This window comes from Sciurus vulgaris (genome assembly GCF_902686455.1).
Source record: "Sciurus vulgaris genome assembly, chromosome: 5".
In the NCBI taxonomy this organism is placed as follows: domain Eukaryota; kingdom Metazoa; phylum Chordata; class Mammalia; order Rodentia; family Sciuridae; genus Sciurus; species Sciurus vulgaris.
In genome coordinates, this window is record NC_136465.1 from 141,442,629 (window position 1) to 141,470,106 (window position 27,478).

The 27,478-nt window shown below is 34.5% G+C and overlaps 1 protein-coding gene across 1 annotated transcript in view; it reads left to right on the top strand.

The window, feature by feature from the left end:
• Positions 1-308: 308 nt before the first annotated feature.
• OTOGL (otogelin like) overlaps positions 309-27,478 on the top strand; it is a 122,831-nt gene continuing 95,661 nt past the window's right edge. The window contains exons 1-10 of the mRNA XM_079141184.1: positions 309-430; positions 1,440-1,479; positions 2,429-2,477; positions 7,276-7,342; positions 9,052-9,150; positions 10,911-11,065; positions 14,199-14,320; positions 17,281-17,486; positions 22,735-22,862; positions 23,240-23,346. Of these exons, the coding sequence (XP_078997310.1) occupies positions 352-430; positions 1,440-1,479; positions 2,429-2,477; positions 7,276-7,342; positions 9,052-9,150; positions 10,911-11,065; positions 14,199-14,320; positions 17,281-17,486; positions 22,735-22,862; positions 23,240-23,346 (1,052 nt within the window). The 5' untranslated portion in view covers positions 309-351. The remainder of the gene's footprint in view (positions 431-1,439; positions 1,480-2,428; positions 2,478-7,275; positions 7,343-9,051; positions 9,151-10,910; positions 11,066-14,198; positions 14,321-17,280; positions 17,487-22,734; positions 22,863-23,239; positions 23,347-27,478) is intronic.

Genomic DNA, 27,478 nt, shown 5'->3' on the forward strand with positions numbered 1-27,478 from the left:
CAAATTTTTTCTTTTTTCTTTTCAATGCCACTGTCTTTAGAAATCCTAAAAGGCTGACATAGGCTAAAGAGGCGAATGATGTGCAGATTGGGGTGGGCTGTAACTAATACGGGCTCAGGTGAGCAGCTGCCATGCATTGCTAATGAGAAACCCAGCTAAAGGTTTGTTGCACATTCTAAAGCTTCAGATGCTGTGTGTGGTTAGAAAGTCTGCAATTCCTTTTCTAATTACTTTATTACACAGCTGTATTTATTAGAATTTGAGCATACTACAAATACACATACTTCTAAGATGCCATCATAGTAAGGACCAACAATTTGGTTACACTTCAGGGAGAAAGTCTACACTGAAATGAACATTGTGAGAAAATTCAATTTGATGATACCTTGGGGTACATTCTTGCTTCATATACTGCTGTTTTCATTACAAGGTAAGAACTTACTTTAAAATTTTAATTTATTATATTTTAGCTTCTCTCACAATTGATATAATTTTTTCTTATAAAGCATTTTTAAGTCATTGGAATGGATATGTATTAAATGACATTGAGGTAATCTTATTGAAAATTCTTAATAACGTAGAAAGCATGCACCTTTTGTTATTTTTTGTGTCTTTTAGATGGCTATTTAAAATCATGCTTCAACCATGTGCAATTGTACTAGAAGTTCTGATTCATTTTTTTCTTCTACAAGATGATTTAAAACAGTTGTCTATTTTAGAATAAAGATTGAGTACTTAAATTTTCTTCCTACCATCAAGCCCCCAAATGGTAAAAGAATTGTTTGAAGATTATAACAGTTGAAGTTAAGAATTAACTGCCCATTATTTTTTATAGCAATTTTATCAATAAATTAATTTTTATAAAATATTTTCCTGGGGAAGGCATTTATTTACATTTAGTTGTTAGTTTTTAATCCCTGGAAAAGGCTGTATGTTTTGGAGAATGTAGGGGAAAAAGGGAGAAATTATTGAAGTGCAAATGACAGGAAAGATCAAGACACCACCTTCTAATCCTAGTAGTGACTGGAAGCCCAAAAGAAGGTGTCTTAGAATGATGAGCTGGAGGGGACATTAGAGAGCCACTTGCACAACACCAGCATTCTGTGGTGTGTATGTTATCTTGCTTAAGCATGGCAAATACAAAGTGGTAGGACCAGAACTACAACTTGGATCTCTGAATCCAAGTCTAGTGGTCTCTCAGTTGCATTATGTCTCTGTAAATCCACGCACACTGCCCTGTTCTTTTTGATTTATCACTTACTCCAGTGTCTCACAGACAATTTCCTGGTCAGAATTCTCTGAATCATAAAAAATAACTAGCAGCAAAACTTGATCTAAATTTTAGAATTTAGGTTACAATGATCTGTTAAGCAACCAAAGCACTGACCAAGATACTTGTATGTTTTTCATTCTTATCTCCATATATTTATCTCTGGCAGGATCTATTTGTGCATCATCCACCTTGATGGGAACATCGAAGTGAGTATTTCTTATTTTTTTTTAATCCTTTAAATGTGAAATAATGGGAATCTGCTTTTGACAATAAATCAAATATTTTACAAAAAATGAAATACAGTTCCACAAGACATTTCTACAAGTTAAAAGTAATTATGATCTATTCCTTATTTATGAAGCTAAAATATTTCCTTTTCTTTTAATTACAAGGAGTGTTCTTGGTGGTGACTATAGGTACTAAAGAGATTTTTATTTCAAAGATTTGTAAAAAGATTATATTCTGTAATATATCCTTATAAAATTATTATTAATACACATTGATTGCAAATGTGTTATGTTCTCAACCTAAGTAAAACAATTTTTAATATTAAAAGTATAAATAATGAATTTATGAGCTAAATCTGTTGAATAAAAGAATTCTATTCTGCACTTGATTTTTATCAATATATATAACACAAAAATATAAAACAAAATAAAAACAAATGTTCATGTTAATGAATTGATTGATTTTGATAAATTGCAATACACTGTCACATTAATTTTAACCTTCCCTTTATGACATGGAACAGGAGAGAATTGAGTATTATGCTTGAAAAAAAACCGAGTGTACTCTTGGCAAATAACTGACTTCACCAGATTTACCGAGTCGTGTGGAGAAAATATTATGCTGGTTGGTTCTACAATGTCACGCTATTTTATTTCTCTATTTCCAAGTTCCTTCCTAAAATCCAGTTTACATCAGAGGCTGGAGAGATTTGGGGACACTTCTGAGTTTTGTAAAATGAGACAGCACCACCACCCAAATCTAACCCCTCCAAAAAGGGGAGGGGGACCTTTTAAATGTTAAAGCAAGAAAGACCTCTTTGATAAAGTGATGGAAATCAGGAGGAAAACACCAGCTCTCTCTTGGGAGAGGCTTGTTCAGGTTGCCTTGGGGCCTCTGATTATACAAGTTCTTTTTGTTTTCTTCTAGAAATGAGTTTAATGAAAATCGACAGAAAAGAGCTCTTTTAGCAGCACAGGTAGGTTATGCCTCAGATGGAGAGGGAGGCAGAGAAATAATCCATTCTGCTTTGGACTCTGCTGTCACTTCAACAATGAGACCTTTGTGGAAAAGGGAATAAAATGCTAAAAACAAGACAGGAATGGGGAGGAAGAGGCAAAGTAACTTCTCTGCTTTTTTTATTGTGACCCTCAAATTCATACTCAGTTCTCATTGACATGTTCAAAGTGAAATACTTTTTCTTTTTTTACTCTTCATCTCAATTATCTACAGACGAACTTGAAGCATTTATGGAAGATTGAATCCCATCCACTTGCTAGGAAATTTGAATTGGTTTAGAAGTTAAGTACAAAATCAGTCAGGACCATAGCAATAATACAAATACTTTCAAGAAGGAACAGAAAAAGATGGAAATGATACAAATTAAATACTGAAGGAGGGCATCAGATATATATCTCTTGGTGTCCTGACAGATGACTTTTGTATTTTTTGATGAATCTAAATTATAGGCATTTCCGAAGAAGTAACTGTGTTTCGGAGGGGCAGAGTAACATTGAATTTGAGGAGACCTTTTTACTTGGGTCCCTTTACATAAAAGATATTGGGTAACATAATTGCATTGCCTTCAAACTATGGTTGGAATGTTCAAATGAATTGGTTTTAGAAAATGTTTCTCTATAAAAGATAGATGGCAAAATAAGAGAATCTTAACTTAGTAAAGGCATTTTTTGGGAAGTAATATGATTTGAACATTTATATAGCAAGTACTTAAATATTCAGGGAAGCCTTTGACAAATGCTAATATGCAAACAATTTCTACTAGCATTTTCTGATGAATGCCTGAATTTGTATATTTTATGGTGTTAAAAAGAATTAGTCAATGAATAGTTGACAGATTTGATAGGCTGTTGTTGTTACAGTTTAGGAAACCAAGCAGATTTATTCTTGTTAAGAGTAGACTCTTTTCCCCAAGAATGGGTAAAGGATTTGATATGGAATGCAAGCTCTATTTTTTTTTTTTCTGAAAATAGAGTGTTTTGTGTACATAAGTACTGATGTATCATGTGAAGTGATTAAAATGGTGTTTCTCTGAGAAAGAAAAAGTACACGTTTGCCAGAATATCCTATGTTAACCACCAAAGGTCATCTATATGACTCAGTAAGAAATTTGATTTTGAGAAAAACTTTATGGTGAATCCACTAGATTGAGGGACCTTTGAAATATACCCTGAAGGTGTCAGTCATATAAAGTGCCCTATGGATGGGACTATACTATTGTGCATTGCAATGTTTTTAGAATTTTTAGAATATGTATAATTTTTCTGAACACCTTCCTTCTGATACTGAGTGAGGAATACACTTTCTTTGTGTTGATGTCTACCTTAGAGAGAACAAAGAGCAAGGAACTTGCACTTCTATTTTCTGAAGCTAGGGAGGTTGCATCAAAATCATGTATTTTTGTTCGCTTTTTATTTCCACAATCCCATGGTGCTGGGGACTCGAACTGAGGCCTCCAGCATGAGAGGCAGGCACTCTACGAGATGAGCTATATGGCCTGCAAAATCATGTATTTTCCTTGGATGAATTTAAAAAGAGGAAATGTTAAAGAAGGGCGGTGAGACTATAATCATGCACTGAACTCTGTTGGATCTGAATCTTGTGTTATAAGGCCATTTATATCCATAGATTCACTCATGTGCTGCAAGAACACAGTGTGGTTGGATAGATAACTGTATTCAGAAATACGTTGCAATGAAGTGATCCAAGGAAGGATAGACATAGAGTTCTACAAATGCTGCAGCTATTTCCTACCTGGAGACTGTATTTTTCTGTGCAGCTTAACCTCCTGTAGAGATATAATCAGGAAGGCAGAAGAATGGACTGTTCTCTTTTATCACTTATGTGAATATGTGCGCCCATTGCCTGGGGTATTTTGTATCTGCATTCCAGCTCAATCATTCTCCTGAAGCACGTGCTGAGACATAGACTTAGGTGCAGGTTATTTACTCGCAAAGTGCACAGATAAGGGACTGGCAAAAGTGAGAAAAAGGGAGAAAATCGAATATTGGGTGTGTTAATGAGGGGCTTCCTGCTGTAGGCACTTGGGACCTGCTCTTATTGGGGACCTTATGAGGAACTGTGTAGCATGTGTCCTAGAACTGCTTCCACAAGTGGTGGAAAAAGTGGAATATTTATCCACCAATTCCTGTTTCTTAGTGGTCAAGAGTGGCCTCTGAGGAGCCTTAAATACCTGGGAAAGCACTTTTTGTCATTTGTCCTGCTTAGTCTCTATCCTCAGGCAGAGAGAGAAGGAATCCAAGGCTTGATGTTGGAGGCTGTAAGTGTGCACAGGAACGCAGAACGATTGCAAGGTGAATTTGAGGAGATTCTGAAAGGGGCATCAAGAGAGTCTGCTATAGTTATGGCTCTAAACCCCCTTAGGGACTGATACTTTTATTCCTTTCCATTAGTGTTTGTTGCTGGCATACCAAGAATTGTGCTAGTGATATAAACAAGAATAACAGGGCTTATTATCTGAAAACTCCATGTCTAGTGGAAGTAGGGCTATAGAGAAGTAATTTCTGTGCCATTGGCTCATTGAATGTAAGACACCATCAATTACTTGTCATTATTCATCTGATGTAAAAATAAAAAAGTTCCTAATTATCAATGTAAAATGCCATTTTAAGTTTAGATTTGTTTAAAAAAATGCTGAGTGTCATGTGTTAGCACTGGTGAAATGTATTATGATGTTGGGGTAAATAGGATGGTTGCTGGGGTAGTCAGCAAGGTAGTGTGGTAGGTCGTCATTGCAGTGTTTCTAGAGGAAGTGTGGGTTGGGTGCTGCAAGAAACAAATCATATTCTTTTGCCTTGGCCTAATGTTACCCAGTGTATTCGGTTTTTGCCTGAGAATAACAATAGGTAGCATGTTTATAACCTTTGTTACATGCTTGGCACAATTCTTGATGTATTAGTTGTATCACTTTAATTCAATTCTGTGAGGGAGGTGTTATTATTCTTTTTTATATACTGGGAAAGTGAGGTTGAACAGGTGGAAAATTTGTTCAAGGGATGTGCCAGTGGGAGGCAGAATTGAAATTGCTTTACACATTTGGTGAGCATCAGAGATGATTGGGTGGTTTCCACTAACTGGATTGGCCTAAAATCACTTTGGATCAAATTTGGAAGATGTTGGTACCCAGCAATACAATTGATAAATGGGTGCTGATACAAAGCGATGGGGGGTGTGGCGGGATAAGAGAAGAATGGAGGAACTTTGGATTGTGTAGAGGGAAATGAAGGGACAACCACAGATGAAAAGTTGTACCCTATTTGTGTACAATGAATCACAATGCAGTCTGTAAAAAGAAAAATAAATAAAAAAATTTTTAAAAAAGAATGTAAAAAAAAAATTGACTACTTTTGATTTAGGCAGCCAGAATGAGTGTGACTGAAGAGAGAATAGGACTTGCTGTCTTAGTGGACTGTTGGGAGTTTAATTTAGTTGGAAGACAGAGGCAAAGACAAATAGGGGAGATGGAGCAGTGGGGATGAAACAGGGAACAGTCAACTTGGAGCCATGGTGTGGGTCAAGGAGTTTAGAAATGAGTCTTCATATGTTGAGAGATAGGAGAGCAGTTTCATATGGCATAAAGTAGGTTTTCCTATTCAAAGAAGAAGTACTGAGATGGAAAAATGCCAAAATAAACTTCACGGGTGTGAGGGTGACCAGATTCTGTGGAGAGAGGGCTCAGCTCCTCACATCATGTCCCTCACCCATACTTCCTTTTTATCCTTCCCCTTCTCCAGTTTCCCCAACATCATCAGCTGATTTATTTGATAATTATGGGGCAAGTTTGGTATATGTGTTTCTTCTGTTGAATATTAAAAAAAAAAAACGATTGAGAGAGATATGGCCCAAGTTATACATGCAATTGGTACTGAATTGGAATAATCATATATAATTGATTAGTATTAAATCCACAATTTTTGATATGAAAGTTTCATAAGGGTTGTTTAGATTAAGATAAATCTCTTTATCACTGATTTCTTTGTAAAGGAAATAAGCTGAAAGCCTTATATACTCTGTTTTACTTCATTGTCATAACTATGAAAATGAAGTAGGTGCCATTATTTTTCCCTTTTTACAGATGAGTAAACAGAGGCACTGAGAGGTTAGGAAACTTGCGAAAGTATAAGTTATGACAGAGTCAGGACTTCACTCCAGGTCTGTTTCTATAATTCATGTTTTTAACCCTTACTAGAAACTACCTTAGTTTCTATAAAGAGATATATTTAAATGTTCTATGAACTTTAAAGTGTCAACTCTTTGGAGCTGAAGGTGACACACTGACCCTGAAACAGCAGGTGTTTTTGTGGGTAGTGATTGGTGTGCAGGTTACAAGACAGCACCACTGTTGATCCATTAGCCCCACGCAGCTTTTTCCAGTCTCATCTGTACCCGGAAATGTCAGAGAACTGCTACTTCTGCAGGCAAAGCCATCAGTTAATCCAAAGATTAGGCTGCAGTCAGGCCCCTTTCACAGGGGGTGATGGATGGGAGAGGAGGAAGGGAAGTGAAAACAGAGAAAAGAGAAGGTGAATGACTTGTCAAAGTCTTAGAAGGACCCAAAGACTTGAAACCAGGTCATCTACCCAAATTCTGAAGGAGCCCTTTCTACCTGACTGAGACAGTATCAATGATCCATGGAAATACAAAGTCAGTACTTCATCATTTCTGTATTTATAGCCATTTTCTGGATTTTTCCATCTGCATTTGTGGTTTGAATTAAATAATCCTTATTTCTTTCAAAGCTTGAAGCAACTTCTCCAAGATATTTTTTCCATGAAGCTATTAACTGGGGTGAGAGCAAAATAAAAGGTCAGTTCTCATATCTGTGTTTTTGTGTTTGTTTTCTCAAAAGGTCCCCTTGGGAGATAATATTGAGTCAATTCTCTATTGTTTCCATGTACTTCATGGAGGAAACTGAACCAGGGTGGTAATAATAGTAATAATTTAAGTTCATTTTCTATAGAAATTCTAGTTATTTTTTAAAATGACCAGAGCTAAACATTTAGACAAAATTTATAAGATCTGGATGATGCACTGGGTATCAGAACCCCCTTTTCTGAATTAATTACTTTTTCCTTAATACCTTAACATCCCCATTTTGCTTAAAATAAAAATAATTAAATAATGAATAATAATATTAATTAAATAATTATTATTTAATAATTAAGTAAGAATTTCCCATTTCCTTTAAGTAGTTTAAAATTTGAGTGGAAACTAGGAAATAGAAATTCTTATGATGTTTAAAATTACATTGATCCTCACCAGTTTTAGTTTGATATTTGTTTTCAGGAGAACAAACAAGAGTGTAAATAAGATTCTAAAGGAGATATATTTGTTTACTTAAATATTTAAATATGTATTTATTGGAAAAACTTAAGACTGTGAACTAAGATAAACTTTAATAATGTGCACCTTAAGAAAAAAAAAACTACTTTCAAGTTTATGAAAAACATCATTTTCACTAACATTTATGGTTTAATTTAAAATATCATTTTTACTCAGGATTTATGAAGAGATTTGTGTATTTTAAACTGTACAGATATCAATGAATTTTAAGGTGGAAAGTAATAGTAGGATTTTCTCATTCTTGTCTCTGGCAGAACTGTGGTTAAATTATTACAGTTAGATAAGTGTCTTCCATGAACTTGACATTTTCCAGGCAGACCCAACTTCTTTAGTAATGCTTTATGGTGACTCAAAGATGTTCTCTAATTCCTCTGATATGTTACTTAAGTCCTTCCAGTTTGAGTTTTGCCAGTTGCCTCTTGTCCTCTCCTTAATAGAAGAAAAATTCATTTGCATTTTTAAAACCCACTCAGAAGATGATAACAAAATTAGGATGGGAGCTCATAGTTACTTGATTCCTCTTTTTAATGTAAATCTTTGGGGCAAGTTTTCTTTCCACAAAAGGTAATATTTTTGGTGACAGCCAGCAGTGACGTAGGCTTCTGTTTCATCAATATTAAGCACAGGTCCCAAAGATGTTGCATCATTTATATTGAGCCTGAGGACTAATAAACAAATTTCAAATGAAGTATTTAATTATTCTCTTCAATAATGGGAGTTCCTTTTTGGTTTTTGTCCTTTGCATGATTCCATAAGTTAACGATGGACATTATTCTTTAGTGCTTACTCCTGGAGAAGAAGCAGATCGGAAGTGCAGCTAGAGCTGAACTCCGTCAACGGAATCCTCTGCAGTTTGTGTATTTCTGGCTCTCATCATCTGGGACAGTGATTCCTTACATGGGAACTTGACCTTTCGATTGCCTGGAGGAGGCTGATCTTTGCTCTCAGAGTAGTTTGAGATGTGAAAGCCTGTATTTCTTGCTTCACAGCTCACATAATGAAATGGGCTAGATAGATATTTGATGGGTTTAATTCTTTAGCTCCTCAAGGCAAGAGGCCCAGGGTTCTGTTTAAGTTTATGGTGGTGACAGTTAGTCCAAGCTGGATCTTGACATATTGTGTTTATAAGAGCCAATGCATGCCAGAAAATAACTTCTTATTTTGCCTCTCAGGTTCTTGTCCTCATGAATGCCTTAATGGAGCTTTCTGTTCTAAGACTGGTACATGTGACTGTCAAATATTTCAAGCTCTTGGGACAAGGTGCCAAATTGGTAAGTTTCAGGGATATTTGTGAGAGAATTATGGGATGCTGAAAAGAACATGAAAGCATAATTTGTTACAGTAATGTTCATCCATTGGGAGTTGGGACAATGATATTTTGTATCTGGAGAGCTCACAATTCATTTTCAGTAATTTAAGATAATTTTGAAACAATGTACAAGCAAATAACTAAGCCTACTTTTCCTTCACACTGATCTCCAGTATTTTTCTATTATACTTTACACTTTATATACTACTAGTCCACCATAACAAGTTCTCTGTCATCTCTCTTTTACTTTGTAAATTAGATTTGTTATTTGGAGCCACACATTCTTTTTGAATTTGAGTTAATTGAATATTTTGTACAAAAAAAAAAAAAAAACTGAAATTTAATTGAAAGTTCTTCAAAACAGGGGAGTTTTTCTTTTTTAAAATTCCTATCCATCATATCTAAGATAGGATCTTATGTGAATATGATCAGCAAATATTCGTTTAATTAATATTTATTGAGCATTTACTAGATCCCAACCTAGGCCAAAGGCTGTACATGTGTAAATTGTATTGACATATTCCTACCCTCCTGGAGGCTGCAGTCTAGGGGCAGAATCTTATATACAAGAGATGCACAATAATTAAACTTATGATATGTGCTATAAAGGGGAGTACAAGATGCTTTGAAAATATGCTACAGAAGTAAGGCACACTGTCAGGGAAGACTGCTTTAAAAGTAAATCACCTGCTGGGCATGGTGGAGCATGTCTGTAATCCCAGTGATTCAGAAGGCTAAGGCAGGAAGATCGCAAGTTCAAAGCCAGCCTCAGCAAGGCCCTAACTAACTTAGCAAGTTACTTTGTCTCAAAATAAAAACTAAAAAGGGCTGGGGTTGTGACTCAGTGGGTAAGTACCCCTGGGTTCAATCCTTGATACAGGGGAAAAAAAAAAAAGTGAATCACCCTATGTCTTTTACTGGCCAGAAATAGTAAATTTAGGCAAAAATTGCAAAAAGAAAGAAAAGACACCAAGGTTATCTTTATCCTTATACTCTCCATAGAGAATATTGAAATGTTTTACATATAGCAAAGATTCAGTTAATGTTATTGATTTCTACATTACTCTAAAGTGGAAGGGTCTAGAAAATAAAAATTGAATAGAAGGATATATGCTTGTGTAGACATGATAATAGGAAATGAAGTTGTGTCAATTAAGAAGAATATTGCTTGAGATTTGGTCTTCTGAGGTCATTATTTCATACATTCCAGTAAACTCTGACCAACTAATGTTTCCCAACACCAGTTACCAGACAGATAAAAATGCCTTTTAGTTTTTGTTTTGGTTAATACTTACTTTTTGAATATCATAAAGATATTTTTGAAAGAACTGTGGAGAATGGAACACTCTAACACTGTCTATGCTAATTTTTAGGACACTCGGTCGTGACATTTCTCTTTTCTGAGCCACTTATTTGCTTTATCACTACCACCTTCTTTTCTTGTATCATTTCCCTTTCTCCTGCATCTCCTTTTGGAAGTAAAAATTAAGGAAGTTTCTAATATAAATTTCTTTTTTTATAACAAATCGTAGACCCTGTTTTTCCTTAAGAAGTTTGATCATTTTGAGAGCACCTAGTAATTTTATGCTAGTTATTTCTTCCTGTGATATAAACCACCAAAGAAGAAAACACTTCATTGAAAATTAGAATCATCATAACTGAACATGACTAGAAACAACTAATTTATTTTATTCTACCGGACTTTTTCCTATTTCTTTTCAGTCCCAAACATGGGCAGTGGCAGAGATGGTATTTGCAAAACCTGGGGACAGTACCATTTTGAAACATTTGATGGCATCTACTATTACTTTCCAGGAAATTGTTCCTATATTTTTGCAAAGGACTGTGGTAATTTGGAGCCTCGGTACACAGTATGGGTAGGTGATCCTAGGATAAAATTATTTAACAAAATTATTTCTGGAAAAGTGTATGTTTTAAAAGTACTGGACAAATGATGGGAAATAGATAAGAATCATAGAATGAATACTCAGGGCTCTGTTCATAATGGTTAGACCAACTTTGTGGGTATATTGAGTATAATTCTATTGAGATGAGGCCTAGCATTGTGAGAAATAGGTTTTGAATCCCTGTTAGGGGTCTTACAGGCAATGCATAAGTGTCTGTTATGGATGTCATAATGTCAACTCCAGTCTTCATCCCTCATCTTCAGGTTTTGCTTGATCATTGAAAAGGGGATAGGTTCACTCACCAACCCTATTGCTTACACTTACTTCCTTCTTGACACTTTAATTGAGGGGTACATGCTCAGCCCTGAATTCAAGTGCCAGGACCAAAACAAAACAAGACAAACCAGCATCCTTAGTATGGACTGGAAGCTGACATTTATTCATTGGAGTATATGAACTACATAATCGTTAGATAGATTAATACTATATGAGGGAACTCAGGGAATTAGTTCTTAGATGCAGAATAACTGATTCAAATGAATTCTTAGGAGACATCTCAAAATGCAAGCTACAGAGTGGTTCTAGTTCAAGTAAGGAAGTCAGGACTTCTTCCCCTGTTCACTGTCCTTCCATGAATTTCTAAGTTTCTCAAAGCACAACCAAGGAAACTTTGTAGAACTAAAACAAAACTGCTGTAAAAGCTAAAACTTTTCATAGCCAATATGTGTTTAAATTCCTGCTATTCGTTTTTCCTTCTAATTTATGTTAGAGTTGCCTAAATTTTTCTCCTGTCTTAGATGATGCAAATATTAAAAGTGGGATCTGAAATTTACTCAGGGATCTGGGTCTGCAATTCAGAAAGGAAATGAGGTATGTCGACAGTTGAAAGATGGAGCCTACAGCTAAGAAATTAGGGGTGTCTCTAGATAGGAAAGTTAGTGGGATGCATTTTCATTGCTTACAGGGCTTCTGCTCTTAGCTGCTTCATTGACATTGACTCCACCCTGCCCCCCTCCCACCAGCTTTCTCACTTAACTCCTTTGACTCTCTCATTAAAATGTTCTTGTCCAGTGTCTTACTCTTCTGAGCCCTTTGATAATATCATTATCTTTTGATAATAACACAATGTGTGGAAAATTTGAAGATTCAGAGAAGTCTAAAAGAATAACTTTAGGATCATCAGTCAAGAGTTACCATTACCATGCTAATGGCTTCATATATCTCCGTACAGGATATTTTTACTCTGCATTTTATATAGCTTTATAAAATTGAATTATGCTGTGTATAATTTTCTGTCCTACATTTTTACTTATTATTTTATCAAGAACTTTCTTCTATGTCGAAGAGTTTTAACAAACATACGTTTTAGGGCTGGAGATATAGCTCAGTTGGTAGCATGCTTGCCTCGAAAGCACAAGGCCCTGGGTTCAATCCCCAATACCAAAAAACAAAAACAAAAACAAACATAAATTTTATTTGCTGTATATATTTCAATTCATGGTCCGCTCAAATGATTTAACAATATCCCATTTTGGAAAATTGGATTTTTAAAATCAGTATTTTAAAAAGACATACTGATGAATTTCTTTATGCAATTTCCTTTTTTATACCTCTGATGTTTTTCTTCTTTAAATGTAATTTTATTTTTATGAATGTAATACATGAACAGAGTTGGAAAGATTTCATCAAGATATAAGTAGCAAAAAATAGCCCCACCTTCCTTCCTTCTTTTTTTTTTTTTCTTTCTTTTTCTTTTTTTAAATTTTTGGTAGTGGGGATTAAACCCAGGGGCACTTAATCCCTGAGCACATCCCCAGCCCATTTTATATTTTATTTAGAGATACGGTCTTGCTAAATTGCTCAGAGCCTCTGTAAGTCACTGAGGTTGATTTTGAACTCAAAATCCTCCAGCCTCAGCCTCTTGAGCTGCTGGGATTACAGGTGTGTGCCATGACACCTGGCCTTTCTTCATTCTTCATTCCAGTTGTAGTCTGGCTCCCCAGAAGCAACTTTTGAAACTATTTCTTCTGCCTTTTATCTTATATATAAATATGATATTATTTATTTTTAAAAGTTAGAACTTATTTGTTTACTTCCTATTATGGAAAAGGAGGAATCATCTTAATTACAGCATGCTTCATACTTAGTTAAGTACACAAACACAACAGATACCTTGCACACACACAAACACACACACATATACCCCACCCCCTCATTCCTTCTAGTAGAGTTATATTACTATTTTTGGTTCAATCAACAAGTGGATGCTACATTGAAGTCACTATGTAAGCATTGCTTAGAGCTGCACCCAATAGGTTATCTTGATTTATTTCTCTTGTACATTTTCCTAGAGTAGTTATCCCATCTTTTGTTTTCTTCATTTTCTTTAACCACTGAACCAAACTCTACCTGCCAAACTGTCTTTATAATACTCTCCTTCATATTGCAATCTCTCAGCTTCTCTTCCATGAAACATTCGCTCCTCAAATTTTCTTTCTCTTGCTCCAAGCTAGAATGATTTGAGTCCTACTGTGCACCTACCACTTGGGATTTCTTCTCAACTCCTCCTGGAGAATTTGTTCCCTTTCCTGTATTAGTTTTCCTGTTTCTTGGATCTTAACAGAAGCCTAGTGATCTGGGAACTTTATTCATACTTGAGAGACAGGCTTTGAAAAGCCTGTTGGATGCTCTGAACATATAACCAGTGTTTGCAGTGATGTTTACACAGGGATTCATTTCTTCTTTGTTAACTTACTTGCTCACTAGTTCTCAAAAATTTTTTTTAAAGATAGACATTTTTCCTGGAAAGTGCGCATGAGGAAAAACACCTTTTGAAATGTTAATTAGTATTTGAGAAACACTTTCAGAATTTTGAAGATTGATTAACTCCGATTTCTGATCATTTGCATTTTAGGAAGTTAATTCTATCCACCAATTTATGGGGTAAATATTTCTTTTCTCTCAGTGATCACAAATGTTATCATAACTTTGCAGAGTGTCTTGGAACTAATGATACTACAGAACTGTAAACATGCATTGTGATTTTAGTAACCCAAGTGGATCCTATTTGTTGTTGTTGTCTTTTCATTTTTCTCCCTCGAAGGTTCATAATAGCCCTAAATGCTTTGGTTCAGTGTATACGTGTTATCGGTCAATCAGCTTATTCTTTTCAAACCAAGAGGAAATTCGAATTTATGGCCATGAAATTAAAAAAGATGGAATCAGGTAATGTATGATAAATGCTGTAATGAAAATGATATAACACATTAACAGTTTTAGAATATCAGTCTGGAAGTGAATTGTAGAGAGTAGGAAGAGAAGATTTCTTCTTATACAGTACCCTTACATTGTATGGGAGACACCAAAACTTTAGTGGGTTCTAAGGCCAAGTAGGTAGCCAGGAATCTCAGCAGTTTGACCTTCCTAATGCTTGTGCAGGACAGAAATATGTTACACAGGTAGAGATGTTTATCACATTTTTTATGAGAAATTCAAGAGATTTTTATAATTCAACTCCTGATCATTTTTCTTCTTTTTCTTAAATATTTCCTCTTTTTTGTTTATAGCAGAACCTTAGAAGAATCTATTTTGTTTTATTTTTGAAATGATAATTGAAGGTCTTTCCAAGTTTGTGTGAATGAGGTTTGAGTGTCACTTGAGATTTTTCCATTGAAGTTCTGACAAAGACTCAGAGCCAATAAATAACTGGCCTTCTTGAATAGATCAGAGAGGAGCCGCTTCTGGCTTCCTGTCTGCCAAGAATATGACTGGAGAGTTTGGGGGAAGGGTATGTTTATATATTTTACAAAAGGTTTTATACATTTAAAACTAGGAATACTGTGGAAAAAATCTACCTTTCAGTCTAAATAATTATAGAGACACTTTTAAATATTTAAATATTTCCTAGCTGAGTTATGCCAGAAAAAGTAAATTGGGGGAGGGAACAGTTGGATCTATCATTCAGAATTCACTACCAAGTTTTGAACCATGAGTATTCTTTCCAGTGCAATGGCCTTACCAACCAGTGATGACTTTTCTCAGTTTACATTCCTCAAGAGGCTGCAGGCAGTAGCAGAAAGGGCTTCCAACAAAGTACCAGGGGAGTTTTGCAACCAGGAGCATCCCCTCAATCTCTCTGGACTTAATTTATTGATTATTTTCTTCTTAATGAAAGCTTAGCATTTGAATGGGAACATTATGCAGTTAAACATGTATTTCCTAGAGCTGAAATTAAATAGTTAATTTAGGACTCTTTATATGGGAATTCGGGTAATATAATGGGCTCTTAAAAATTACATGTTTTATAAAACTGAGATGCCATTCAGATAGGTTAACCCTTTATTAAGTGGAAGACACATACTTAGTTTTAATAAGGATAAAGCATTTCTGTGATGATTTCCAGTTGCATGATAGAAAAATGATTTTCTTATTATTCAGCAATGTTTCTTATACTAATGCTGTTTATGGCCTAGGGCTAGAGAAATATTTGCTAAAATGAACTCAAATGTGGTCGCTGTGCACACTAGCTCATATCGCTCTGGATTTCAGTTTTCTCAACCGTGAAATAAGGGGTTTTGGTAGAAATGAACCCCTTTCTAGAATATACAGATTAGCATTAATCTGTATATTCATTAATTTGCATTTTAATGTTTCCTGTTGTAAAATAAAATCAGAACTTCATACACATTGTGGAGTTTGTCTTAGAATTCCTGAAGTTTATCTACTTCTCATTTTTAATTCCCCCTTAGTTTCTTCTATGTTATAAACTTCAGAATAATCACAGATACCCATTTTTTCTTTTAAAAAGTTGTATATATAATTAAATTAACTGTTATAGAGAGCAAGTAATAAACCAAGTAACAGACAACCTGACAAAAAATTACCCTCAACTATACTTCCAATTAATATCCAATTACTATTAAATGTTTATAAAACACGATTTACTTTTTCAAGTATAGTTTTTATGAACTTATAAACTCAAGCAAATGATATTAAATGTTATTTCAGACTGACTTTATGAATTCCTCATTTATAATTTTCATAAGAACATTTTTAGTTAGGCTCTTTGTTCTCCCATAAGTTTTTAGTTATTTTCCTACATTATAATCACATTTCTGTAAATATTTATCTGTAAATTATCTTTGTGCAATGGTTACAGACATTTTGAGTTGCTTCTTTGATGGTCCCTTCATTTGCTAGTATGTTTAGTTTTACAGTTTCTATTGCATGTATCCATGCTCTCTGGAAAGAAATCACTAATTTGAAATTTTTGAGAAGTATATGAATATTCCTATTAACCACCATTTTACTCACCTTCAAGTTTGTGATTTTATTTTGACATGCTATCTTAACAGAAATGAGTTTTTTCCAGTTTCCCTAATTATCAGCATCTGTTTTTTTCTGCAATACTCATGAATGGAAGAATGCTATTGTCTTAAATGTTTCCTAGATGACTTTGTCTTTTAAATGTCCAGTTATTTAGTTTTCTTCAGTTCCCTTGCATTTCTTATTACCTAGGTACACATTTTTGTGAAAAATGGAAAAATTAGACATTGGATGAGGAGTTTAAATATTCTATGTAACCTTTGTTTAAATGGGCCACACTGTATCTACTTTAATAACCAGAAAATAATCTATGCAATATTATATGACAAAGTATATTATATTCCTAATGTGAAGTATGATTAATCATTCTGAGACATTTTTCTTTTAGAAAAAATGATTTACGCCAAGGTGATATTTCGACAATAGAAACTCCTATTTCCTGATAGCCACATTGAAAATAAAATTAAAGAAAGTTCAAACTTGAGTACATTTGCATATTCTGACCATTGTTTGTCTTTAGAATTGTTGAGCAGCATTTTTTAGATTATTTTTAACTCTCTAGAAAAAAAACAACACTTAAGTCCTTATTATTTTAAATAGATAGCTACTTTGCAGATTAAAAAAATTACTGATACTCAGCAAGTGTGCATTTTTGGTTGGTTAAAAGAAGCATCCATTGTAAGGATAGACTCCAAATTGGTACAAAGAAAGATGATCGTTTTCATTGTCTTTTAATTTCAATATTGAAGTTTTCAAAAATGTTGAGATTCTCTATACAGTTATTACTTTGGGAAGAAAATACATCATCTATAACTAATCCTTCATCATATTCTTAGATTGTCTTCATTCTATTTTTCAAGTTTAACATTGCCTCAGACAATTGGACAGGTTTTCATTGAGAAACTAGCTGACTACATTCTGGTGAAAACCACCTTTGGTTTTTCATTGGCGTGGGATGGAATATCGGGAATTTACCTCAAACTGTCTGAGGAGCATAATGGAAAATCATGTGGCCTGTGTGGAAACCACAATTACATACAATCTGATGATTTCATAATTCAACAAGGTAAGTGGAACAGGAAAAGTATGTGGTACTTTCTAGAGTCTTTGTTCCTCACTGATTAAGCAATTAGTACCCTGAAAACTTGTCTCAGGTTGGGGAAAATTCTTGGCTGCCACATTCTTGCTTTAGTGATTTCAAGTGAAGTTTGAATCATAAAACACTTTGTCTTATTCTTGAAAACTATGAGCCAGTTTTCTAGCTAGTTGCTAAATTAAAATGCAGCACTTATTTCCATAGCAAAGATTAATTAAGCATTTACTTTGTGTTAGCAGCATGGGATATATCTGTATCTCCTGCTGTAGGAACTTGGGATACAACAGTGAACAAAACAAAGATCCCACTGCTCCTGGAATTTATTTTCTAGCAATTGAAACCCTTCTGAATCAAACATCTACTTTAGGACAAAAGTCATTTTGTATCTAGTCTTAATAGGAATAAGCTAAATAACTGATAAATAATACTTTTATAAATATTATGAAATACAGACAGGATTATAAAAATTGAATAGTAACTTAAAAAGGGTTTACCAATATCTATTAAATCTACCCAATATCTATTATATCTACCCAATATCTATTAAATTTAAGTCATGAAACTAACCTCAATGAGTTATTAGAAATGGACTCTTTGAATTTGGGTACTAGTGTGCAGTGGGAATAGAATATGAGAGTCACAAACCATCATTGTAATTTAGATTCACACATACGGATGCTACAAGAAAAGAACATTGTTCTTAGTACCAGTGGCCTTGCTTTGAATCGTTTCAACTCTAACAAATTCTATAATTCAATCATTTAACCTTTCAGATGCTCAGTTTCTTCAGCTGTAAAATAGGAATATAACAATTCTGAAATTATAGTCAGTACTACTACTACTACTACATCTTGGTACTGTTTATCACAATATTAATATGAATACATAGTTGTATTATTCCCAACCCTTACAACATCCTGTAGGGTAGGTAGTATTTTCTTAATTTTATGATGAACATAGCCAGTAATATGCCCAATGTAATGTAGCTTATAAATTATACTGTTATGGTTGAATTACAGATACTGCAAAACTGGCTCCTAGCCCTATGCTTACGGATGTGAGCAATTGCATCTTAAACTGTAATTTACTACATAATACTTTTTGTTTTATATTCCAAAATGAATAGAGATGCATTGCCTATATGTTCTGTCTTAAGGGAGAGTAAAAGGGCCACTTTGAGAGTGGGTTCAGGAATCAGACTGTAGTATTCAAATTCTGCTTTGCTATTTATTATACTTCCTAAGGCTAATGATGTAATACTATAAGTGCTTAAGAGAGCTGCAAGGATTAAATGAGACAATCCATGTAAAACAGAGTGCCTGGGATGTAGATAATACTCAATACATTTTATTTATAATCATCTCTAAGCATTTCCCAACATGACTGTAATGAAGTTGAGATGAAAATGTTTGAAAATGTCTTTACATAGCTTTCAGAAGTGCTCATTAAAATGCAAACATTTTGTCCAAGATGGATAATACAGCATCAGGATTAGTGTAGTAGGAGCTATGTGAGTAGGACGCCAAAGAGTCAATTTTCTTATATGTAAAATGGAGACAATAGTAATGACGCTGAGAGCATCCCAGACTGTGGATATCTAATGAGAAAATGTAAGTCAAAGTGCTCAAAAATCCGTGAGCACCATGCAAATGTAGAGTATTAGAATCATCATGAAATGGTATTTTGCATCCATTTGGGTATTTGGAATGAAAGGGTTCATAAATTTGGAATCTAGAGATTGTACTAAGAATCAGGGTTTTGAACTTAGGCAGAACCAATCAGAAGGTCATTTTAAAATTTATTTTTATTCTGTATCAAAGCTTCACGAAAAAAGTAATATTCAGTCCAGTTCTCTTGAGTGGGCCCCTGGGACATCAGGGAGGGTGCTGTGGGTCAGAATAGAAGATAGCATCTGCTCTTGCTATAGGCATGGAGACTCAGATTAGGGATCTGAGTGAAGAGCCAGATTCTGATAACCTGAAACACAAAATAGTTTTTCACAGCAAGATAACTGGGGTAGCAGGCACAAGGGTGTTAGCAGATTAGAAGTGGGAGAAGACTGGCAGGAGGCAGTTAAACTGAGTTATGGTTGAACTGGCAGAAAACAAAGACTTTTGAAGGTGTGCAGGAGGAGCCCTCAAAGAGATTTTAGCTTCTTCACAAATTTATTTGGTACACAGTGTAAGGCAGAAGAATTTAAAAAATATATCTAACTTACAGCTTGTAGGAATGCATACAAAAAATTGTCCTTCTATTTCCTTCCATATTATAAAAATGCAAGAAAATGTCTATAGAGGAGCTACATTTTCTTTAGCTTTAAGATGTCTCGTATTTTCTTGAAACTCAGCCTGTATTGTGCTGATTAGAAAAAGCTTAAGGGAGAATTGGATAGTTTGAATGTCAATGAATGCAGAGTTTCTTAGCAGTAATTAAAACTTTATTTTCTCTCTGCATTCCTACTCATCCTTCAAGGATGACTTCACAAAGAAATGAGACTTGAGATTCTCTGTGCACATGCAAAGATTTAAATTTGTTGTCTAGTTGAGAATTCTGTTTCCATAATTCATGTCTGTATCTCACTATGCACCAACATAGAAGCCCTGGTTTACTCTCATTTTTCCCAGCATAATAATTAATAGTGTCTCCTCTTCAGTATTGAAAGTGTCCCAATATGAACAATAAATTATACTACTTACAATGTTATTTCATACGATCCATTTTAATTTTAGTTTAGCAGGCTCCCAGACCACCAATAGAAATGGATTTAAGTTTTCATAATAAATGCTGTGACCTTTTTGAATGCAAAATAGTGAAAATAGCTAAGAGGTTCAAAAGCTGGGATTGAAGTGAATTCAAAGGGATTGCCCAGGTGCTTTAATAACATTGAAATTTGCACCTTTGCCGTAGTTTCACTCTCATGATGCAGGACAGCAGGGTCCCTTAGGACATGGATCAGTGCTGGGGTTGGTAAGCATGTGCCTTTTTGCCTTTTTTTTTTTTTTTTTTCTGGTGCCGGGTATTTGAACCCAGGGCCTTGTGCTTGCATGGCAAGCACTCTACCAACTTAGCCATATCCCCAGCCCGCATGTGTCTGTCTTATTGAGACAAGGGGTTTTCCTACTGTTCTAGGGAGAAAGAAGGAAATCTGGTCTTCTGGGCCCTGGGTGGAACCCCCTATTAGGATCAGGGAGTAGACAGTAACATCTGTGCAAGTGTCACCTGGAAAAATAAAGTGTTGATTGGCTAGAAAAAATATTGAAAATAAGTGTGACTTAAGAAAATATTTTTGTTCTTTGGACCTTTAAAAATGATGTTTTGAAATGAAATGTGACTATGTAAGATTTTCTTGAAAAAGAACATCAATTTTAAAATAAGTATATTAGAGCAGGTCTATATTTTGTTCAGTATGTATCATTACCAACCATATCAAAGATAATGAAATGGTTCAGACTAGTTTGAATGCTCTAGGATTCTAATTTAAGAAGTATTGCAAACTCTCCTTTTTTTTTATTCATTCATTCAGCAAATATATTTTGAACACCTGCTTACTATGTGCTAGATACTGAACTATTTACAGCAATAGAACAGCATAGATAAACTCTCTCTCTTCATGTGGTCCACATTGTGATGGATGATAAATTAAGTAGAGTATATATATAAATATATATATAAATAGAGTATATACATATATAAGTAGAGTATATATATATAAATATAAATATATATATTTTATTTTTTGGCGAGCCATAACATCCATGAACAAAAGGTAGGGGAAGGAGATAAAGAGGGATAGAATAAGTTTGTGCGTTTGGCATTAGTTTAGGTCATGTAGCAGAGGAGGCCCCTGTGATGGCGTCACATTGAAAGAGGTCTGAATGAAGTAAGAGAGGGAGCAGAGGGAAGCTGAGGGAAGCATGGTTTTGAAGGAGAAGTGAGAACAAGTACCCTAAGGTGGGAATGAGTTTGTTTGAAGAGCAGAAAAAGCCAGGATGACTGGAAAGATTGAGCAAGAATGGAAGTAGGAGAATAAGAAAAAGATATAGGAGGTCAGGGGAGGGTAGTAGAGAGAGTGCAAAGGCCAAATCATTCAGTCTTCTAGGACACAGTGAAGTTTGGAATTGTGTACTAAGAGAGCAAAACATTTTTATAGATAGTGAACTTAAAACAATCTTCCCAACATTTGTAGAGACATGCAGACATTATCTTCCTGTCTTGAAGATGATCAGAAACATGGTGAAACATTTAGCTTAAGATATTTGATTCAGTGGTGCAGTAGACTGCCATTGGTGGTGGACCGTTGACCCTGCCAATCTGGGTGGTAGAGAAACCAAAGCTCAAATATGACGTCTAATAGTCTTAAACAAAGCTTCCAGATGACATCCAGTTTGGTTCTGCCAAGTCCTTGAGATTTGAGAAAGCCTTTGTCTGAATGTGGGGCAGGATCAGTTTCCATATCAGGTCTTAAACTTGTGCACAGGTCAGGTGGTAAGCCAATTTAAACTTGATTTGGAGCCAAGAGTCCAAAGTGTTCACCATCAAATGTCTGCTGGCCCATATATGAGCTCCTAAATCTTCCCCTATGAGTAAAGCTGGGACTGGTTCAGGATTCTTAGTCCTGGGCTGTTTCCTGAGTTTTTTTAGAACCACGTTCATCACAAAACCCCATGTTAATCTTCTCTTTTTTTTAGGTATTTTTTCTAGTCTTTCATTGTTTATGTTACTGTACTCCGAACTGTCCCAAAGGGCTCAACAATTTTTTTTTTTATTGTTTGGGAACCCTAAAAATGGAAGTTCAATTTTAATAAGTTTTTGATTAACCTGAAATATGAGAATGCCAAACTTTTACTTATTTTTTAAAAATTTTTATTGTTTTAGTTTTGTGCAGAGTTTTTCTCCTTTACACAGCACTAAACTGAATGCTGGCTAGTTGACATTTTCCTGGTGTGTATGTCAGACCAGGTCACTTTCAATCCCTCCTCACATGGTTCCAGTGGGTTTCCTTTTGCTCTCCAGTGGTATTAAATTTGTTTGGTATTTATGTTTTGTTCAGCTTATTTTTATCATGCTAAAGTCAGGTTATAATTTGATATCACATAGGTAATTATATTACTGAGTTTAACTTTTTGACCAGGAAGTTAATGTTTAAAAATAGTGTCTATGTTTGTGGAAAATGATATACTTACCACTATTTGCTTGTGTGTGTGTTTGTGTAAAATAGAGGACTATACGGAAGACATTGCTATGTTTGCAAATAGTTGGTTGGTGCAAACTTCAGATGACACCAAATGTGTACCCACACCCTCAGATTTCCCAAATCCATGTTCCAGTGGAATGCCAGCATTTGAGGTAAATTTGATATAAAATATTTAGGCATTTGGACATAATATACCAGTGTTATTTGTATATGTAACATTAGGCATTTTAGTACAGATACAACATAATTAAAAATATGAAATTCAGGAAGTAATTGCAATAGGTATCAGCTTTAAGATTATTTTGGAAACAGTGAATATGATTAGTTTAATAAATGTACTCATCATGAAAATATGTCATAAGAAAACTGTTGGTTAAAATCCATAAATACAAATTATCTTCTCTTTCTTGGTAAGATCAAAGAGTCTTGCAGATAGATCAGTAACAAACAAACAAATAATTTAAAAAATGAGGAAACTACATGCCTACCATTAAACATGTTCTGATGACTGGATTTTTACCCCCCATAGGCAATCTTCTTTAAGTGTCAAATACTGTTGCAGTTTCCTTTTCTGAGCTGCCATGAATATATCGATCCATACTTATATATTGCCAGCTGTGTTAATGATCTTTGCAAGTAAGTGAAATGATTAGAAGTTTCAATGAAATTTTCTTTATGCACAAAGAAAAGCAAAAAGCACTTCTGTAACTTAGACATTTCAGCAATTTGTAAAATGTAATGGGGAATATAAAACATAAACTTTATTAATAGTTATTAAAGACTTGCTATCTAAAATGTACAGTCTAAATGTTTTACATAGCAAATGTGAATAGAATATATTTCACTCTTAAACATTTTTGTTCCACTGACACCTTTTTGGGAATCCAGATTATATGTATATGTTTATCTGTATCTATACTTATATCTGTATCTTTATTTATATACACACTTTTTCAAAATAATGTTTGAAATACACAAAAATCACAAGATTAAAACGGAAACTAATTGTAATGAATTAGTTACCAAACTCTATGTGTGTGTATGTGTATGTGTGCTTTTCAATGTGTTGTAAATCTAATAACTACTGCTTTGTGATAACCAATGCAATTGAAATGGAAAATGAAAATAAGAAAACATGAGAAGGTGAGATGTGAGGCATGTTGGGGACAAAATCACAGACACTGCTAAGTGCACTATGACCTGTTGTCTGTGTGCATGATCAAAGACCATGCTGTTTCACTGGAAGATGAATGCTTTTTCCTATCCAAGGTCACAGATTGCTGCAGGCTACCCCAGGTTAAGAATACCAAGAGCAGATGGTTGTCTAGGCTTTAATTCACTATACTTTGTTTACCATTTCAGAACTTAGGATAATTATCTATTATTGAAGTGGTTATTTATTTATTTATTTTTTCCAAGAAGTTACCAAGTGCCTTTGATTAGCCATCTTGAAGGTTCAAGAATGCCTCGAGGAATTGTACTATGTCTGTCTCCATATTTTATGAATCCCAAGAAGTGTCTGGTCTTTAAAGACGAGACTGGTTTTTGGTTGAGTAAAGATACTTAAAAGGAATCTTTCGTAGCTTGTTAGGAGGTGGAAGTGAGAGATCAAAGGTGAGATCAAAGAAGAAAGGTTGAGGTGGTATGTATCTGTAATTATTTCTTTAATTATATTGAAATCGTTATAAAAGTAATGAATACAATTGTATTTTCCAAATATTAAAATAAACTTACTTGTGATACTTGTTAATTTTGGGTATAGTATAGTTGTACCTTGTATATAGTCTAAATTTTAGAGATTCCTAAACTAGTGCAGAAGCTTCAGAATAACTTCCCTTCTGTCTAAAGTAGTGGACATTGATCTTACTGTATATTTTTAAAAATTTGGTTCCCTTTTGGTTTTATTTTTTATTTGAGAGCTACTTGTTATCTTTCCTTGTTTTTTGCTCAATCTTTTTTGTGAAAATCTCCATGGATAAGCCATGACCCTTATTTTTCATATAAATGTAACTAAAATTGTTCTTCTATAGTGACTCATTCTTGGATTGCTGTTCAGTAGTCTTTTCAATCTTAACATCTTTAGCATCCATTTCTCAATTAGGCTGAGACGAACTATCTTTTGGTTGGCTAGGAAAATCATTCTTCATTTACTAGTTTGGGATATGTTTAACTGCTCCAATAGCCAAAGAAACAGTGGATTAAATTAAACGGGATGTTTTTGTTTCCATCATATAAAAGTTCAAGCTGGTAAGAGTTCTTGGTTTGATATCATAGCTCTGCTCCATAAATTTTCCAATGAATGTTCTATCTTGTTGCCATGCCATTCCCTTGGGCTAATGTATTATTCTCAATTTTATGGAACACCACTGTATGTGCATTTTAGCCCCCTAGAAATGGAGGAAGGAAATAGAATGCTTTTTTTTTTTTTTTAACCTAGAAGCTTCATACATACTCCAACTTTTTACCATCTGGGCCAGAACTTAGAAACATGGCCACTCCTGATATAAAGGAAGCTGGCACTATTTTCTTTGGTTGGGCAGCTTTATACTCAGCAAAAACTTGGGGTTCTAATACTGAACAGAAGAGGAATCTAGAGACAAAAATCAGCCTCTAGCACTTCTGATATTTCATCATTGAGAAATTAACATTTTTATCTTTTGAAATTCTGATATCTTTAGGCTTTTGCCTTAGAAACTTTGGTTTCTCCAGAGCCAATTAAAAAGCAGAATAGAGCAACACTGTACTGGTTGAAATTAGCTGACCCCTTCAGAGGTGTGTCTGAGGTGCAGAGGCCAGGTTTGGGGCAGAACAGGCATGTAATATCAGAAGATGAGCATCATAATTGAGTGAGTGGACAATGACAGAATGAGAGTGAGAAGCTACGGGAGTTAGCCTTTCACATCCCTCAGTATTTCATTCAGCACTCAACCTGGTTATAGTCTTTCTTCCATTTAATAGGAAATGAATGATTCTTTTTCATTTCCTATATTAGGGAAAGAAGTCACAAGGGTCCTGTGACATGATAGTGAAAATATGAATTGGTGGAACACAAATTAATTTCCGGCTTGGATTATATTGGTATATTGAATTTAATTCAACATTCATCTTTTGAGCATCTATTCTGAGCTTTGTGCTACACTGAGGGAAACAGAGACAACGTAGGCATAATTTCCATCCTGGGAACTCATTCTAGTGAGACAGAGAAACAGGTTTCTAGCAGTGATAGAGTGTTCTAAATGTAAAGTTCAATGCACATGGAGGACCACTGACTTCACCAGGGACATCTCTGAGGCTCCTTGGAGATGATATTTGTGTTTGAACTTGAAGGACAATGCAAAACCAATCCTTGAAACTATGTCCTCCTATTTGTGCTTTCAAAAATGCCAAAGCCAGGAAGGAAATGATCTTACCACGTCAAAGTCAATTGAAGTAGGAAAAAATATTCTTTAGTGCTTATTTCTGCTTTTAAAATTAACATGCAGAATGGAAAAATAAGCTTATTTCCCCTCAGTAGGTTGAGATAATAATTTCTTTCCTGATCAACTGTAGAGTTTTAATGAGGTGCTGTATGATAATGCGCCTAGCGTGGTTCCTAAAGTAACAAGACACTTGATAAATGGTAGGTTTTTAATATTATTTGCACTGAGTTGGAAGACCAATAATCATTTACTTTGCTAACTTTCAAAAACATTGTTAATTGCAAGAAACATGCACATATCTTAAGATAAATCATAAACTTAATGCCTTTCCAGGAGTTCAGCATTTTTTACCTTGTGCGGCTTCTCAAAAAGATCTTCTTTGTTTGTATTTTAGAATTTCCTGGGTTTCTAAAGTTTATATGTTAGAATCCTTTTTTCCTTCTAAAGCTCAGTTAATTGGACTGGATAAGCTACATGACTCCAATTACAGTAGCACAGGACAAGTAAAATTTGAGATGGTGGCTTTTGCAATTGAGATAATGAAAATGTTAAGATTCACAAATGAAACATTCCTAAGGTCATTATCTTTTGAAATATTTAACTATTTAATTTTGAGTTTGGGTTGGGCTGAAAAACAAGCCGACTGACTTGTTATAAACAAAGTGCCTAGTTAATCTACTTTGGAAATTGGCAGATCCCATAAGAAACTGTTGTTTGGAGCATTCCTAAAGTGATTACAAGAAAATAATTGGAGATTATTTACTCTTGGCAATGTTATAAGAATACTGAACTTTAGTACAAGAATTCAAAATTTTCTTTTAAATCTTAAGTTAAATGCTATCTAAGTTAAATGCTATCTTTCAAAGATGGTTTAGAGAGCCTTATTGCAAGAACTACTAAGGAAGCATCAAAATCCTTTTGAGTGGTACTTGAGTGCTGCAGACTATTTCAGAATGTGGATAATCAAGAACATGGTGCTTTCAAACTGTTTTCATACTTGGTGTTTTTTGGGGGATAGAATTTTATCTGTTCAGTGGGATTTAAATTTTATCTGTTATGATTACTAAGCCCTAAAATACCTGAAATGTTTTGTGTGGAGGTGAAAATTTATATACAAGGATTCTGGTAGGAATATTATCATTAAAACAAAAATGTTTTCTAGTATGTGGTTCCTTGACTCAGAAGAGAAGTCAAATTGCTGAAAGACTTTGATGAAGACAGTATGTCCGTGGGCATACTTAACTGGAATCTCATATTGGTGTGGTTTTTCACATTATTATTTCTACTAAGACAGACATACTGACATCTTTTAATAATGGAAGATTTGCTAAGCACTCAGAATTTTTAGG